General features: G+C 59.6%; 1 protein-coding gene across 1 annotated transcript in view; it reads right to left on the bottom strand.

Moving 5' to 3' along the window:
* The window catches only part of MAN2A1 (mannosidase alpha class 2A member 1), a 118,590-nt gene extending 118,415 nt beyond the window's left edge, over positions 1–175 (bottom strand). Inside the window, exon 1 of the mRNA XM_015653535.1 lies at positions 41–175. Within this exon, the coding sequence (XP_015509021.1) occupies positions 41–175 (135 nt within the window). The remainder of the gene's footprint in view (positions 1–40) is intronic.
* Positions 176–2,340: the final 2,165 nt, after the last annotated feature.

The raw sequence follows: 2,340 nt of genomic DNA, 5'->3' as shown, positions 1-2,340 counted from the left end.
CCACCTCCGCCCGCCGCGCCCCGGCCGCCGCCCCTCTCACCTTGGGGAAGGTGCCCTCCCGCCGGGGGCTCTTCGGATGGTCGAAGTGGCCGCGGTCCAGCATCAGGTACAGGGAGAAGATCACCACGCAGAAGACCGCGCTGCCGAACACCGTGAACTGCCGGCTCAGCTTCATCTCCGCGGCTGCCGGGCCGGCGCCGCTGCCGCCGTGCTGCTCCCGCCGCGGCCGGCGCACCCGGGCCCCTCTCGCCGCCCCGCGATCGGAGGCGAAAGTTCTCCCGCCGCGGCGGGGACCCCAGGCGCTGCCGTCCCCGGAGCGGGGCGACCCAAATCCTTCTCCGGAGAAGTGCGAGAAGTTGCCCCCGCCACTCCCTTCCCCCGCCCGCCTCGCCGGGGCCGAGAGCTGTACCGAGACCCCGCCGGCGCGAATGAGAGGAGAGCCGAGAGTTTCCGGGAGCGGATCGAGTTCGCGGGCAGAAGAGCGCCCAGCGGGGAAGTGGCGGCAGCAGCACCGCCGGGCCGACCAAGCGGCGCTGCTCCCCCCTCCTTTACTCCTCCTTCTCCTCCTCCAGCCGCCTCAGCAGCCGCTCCGCTCCCCCTCGTTGCTCGCACGCGACACCGGAGTCTGGCACCTCCTCCTCCCCCGGCCGGAGCGCTGCTGCCGTCGCTGGAGCGCCCGGAGCCGCAGCGAACAAGCTCCGCGCCGAGAGAGCCCCCGCCCGCCAGCGCCGGCCCCGCCGCCGCCGCCGGAGCGTCGCGTCACGGGCGCGGCTCCGCCCCCGCCGGCCGCACCGCCCCGGCGTTCGAGACCCGCGGCCGCCGCCCCTCCGCTCTCCACGAGCAGGGGCAGCCCCGCTGCCCGCCCCCAGCTTGGCGCGGCGGGGCCCTTCGGGAGATGCCCCGCGGCCGCTCGGAGGCGCCGCGCAGCGATGTCCTCGCTGCTGCCGCCGCCGCCCCGTCTGCGGTCCATGTGTGGCAGCCTCCAACGGGAAAAGCGAAAAGGCTGGAGGAGGAGGAAGCCAGAGGACGGAAGGGAGGGCTGTCTATCTGGGGTCTCCGCCGTTCTGCTTACACCTCGCGGCGGCAGGGGACTGAAGGAGAGGGAGTGCGGGCCGTGAGAAGACCTCCGGTTGCGAACGACCCCGGCATCCGCGTTGTTCAGCAGAGCTCCTCCTCAGTTCTGTGTGAACCCTGTTGCCCGCTAGCACCATTAGGCATGTTTGTGAACCGCTGCCAAGCTCCAGCTTGGGTCGAGCTCTTCTATGTACGAAGAAGTAAAATGTTTCACCATGCTTTCATGCGAAGTACTGCATGTTCCTATAGGAATGGGTCACAGCTGAAACAGGCCGGTTCATGGAAGGCCATTGAGATTGTGCCCTCTGTTTGGCATATTTTAGCTCCCAATTTTTACATATTTAATCAGCTTTGTCTGAAAATGTGCATGCCTGGCATCTGCTCCTGCCCAATATTTTGAGGAGCTACTTAAGATGCACTGGCTGCCATTGAGAATTAGACACATCCTGGGAACATTGTGTGTGCTTCTTTATGAAAGACTGTTATTGAGATATGCACCTATGCCTTAAGGCCAGAATGTATGTGTTAGCACCTCTTATTTTATTTTCTTTTGCCTAGAATATCACCCCCTTCTCCACCCTGCTTGTTCCCTACCCCCCAATTGTCAAAACAGTAATAGTACACAAAATTTTGGCAAATAAATTTCAGTGAATCTTTGCAGGAGCCAAGAAGTTTGTACCATTGCTAAATTTTCCCAGGTCTGGAACTTTTTCTAATATCTTAGAGAACATACTTCAAAGTTGGATCATAATTTTCCATTTCTCCCACTGGGAAAAAAATTGAAGTGCTGGATTCCATCTTTGCAGAGCAGTAAGGATGGCTGCAGTCACTGGGTGTCGATGTTAAGTGCTACTGTAGTTGCTGAGGGGAGGGGAACCTCAGTCCATCCATCTCTTACTATTTTGATGGCAGGGCAAAAGATTCTCAGGGCCTAGAGAGAGATGGCAGGAGCGAGAAAGCTCCTGAAGGGCAGAACAAAGGAATTCCAGCCACTCTGGCCTGTAAGTCAGTTTCTGGCGGTGGGGAGGGCAACTTAAATGCCTCTGTGGATACAAATGTCCTGTCCTATTGAAATACATGTAAATACCTGGGGACAGATGAGGAGCCAACCAAAGGTTTATAGGTCAGGATTAAAGGGAGGGCAGGGCAGGTGACATAAGGATGGGGTTCAAAACAAGCTGCCTGTTGGAACCCTGGGCACAGAGAATTTCATGCTTTCTGTGCTGACAGGCACAGAACCACAAGAGAACACTGTGTTTGACATGA

The sequence above is a fragment of the Parus major genome, chromosome Z (assembly GCF_001522545.3).
Source record: "Parus major isolate Abel chromosome Z, Parus_major1.1, whole genome shotgun sequence".
NCBI lineage: Eukaryota > Metazoa > Chordata > Aves > Passeriformes > Paridae > Parus > Parus major.
The sequence above is the reverse complement of the archived record's forward strand: the minus strand, read 5'-3'. Positions and strand labels throughout refer to the sequence as shown.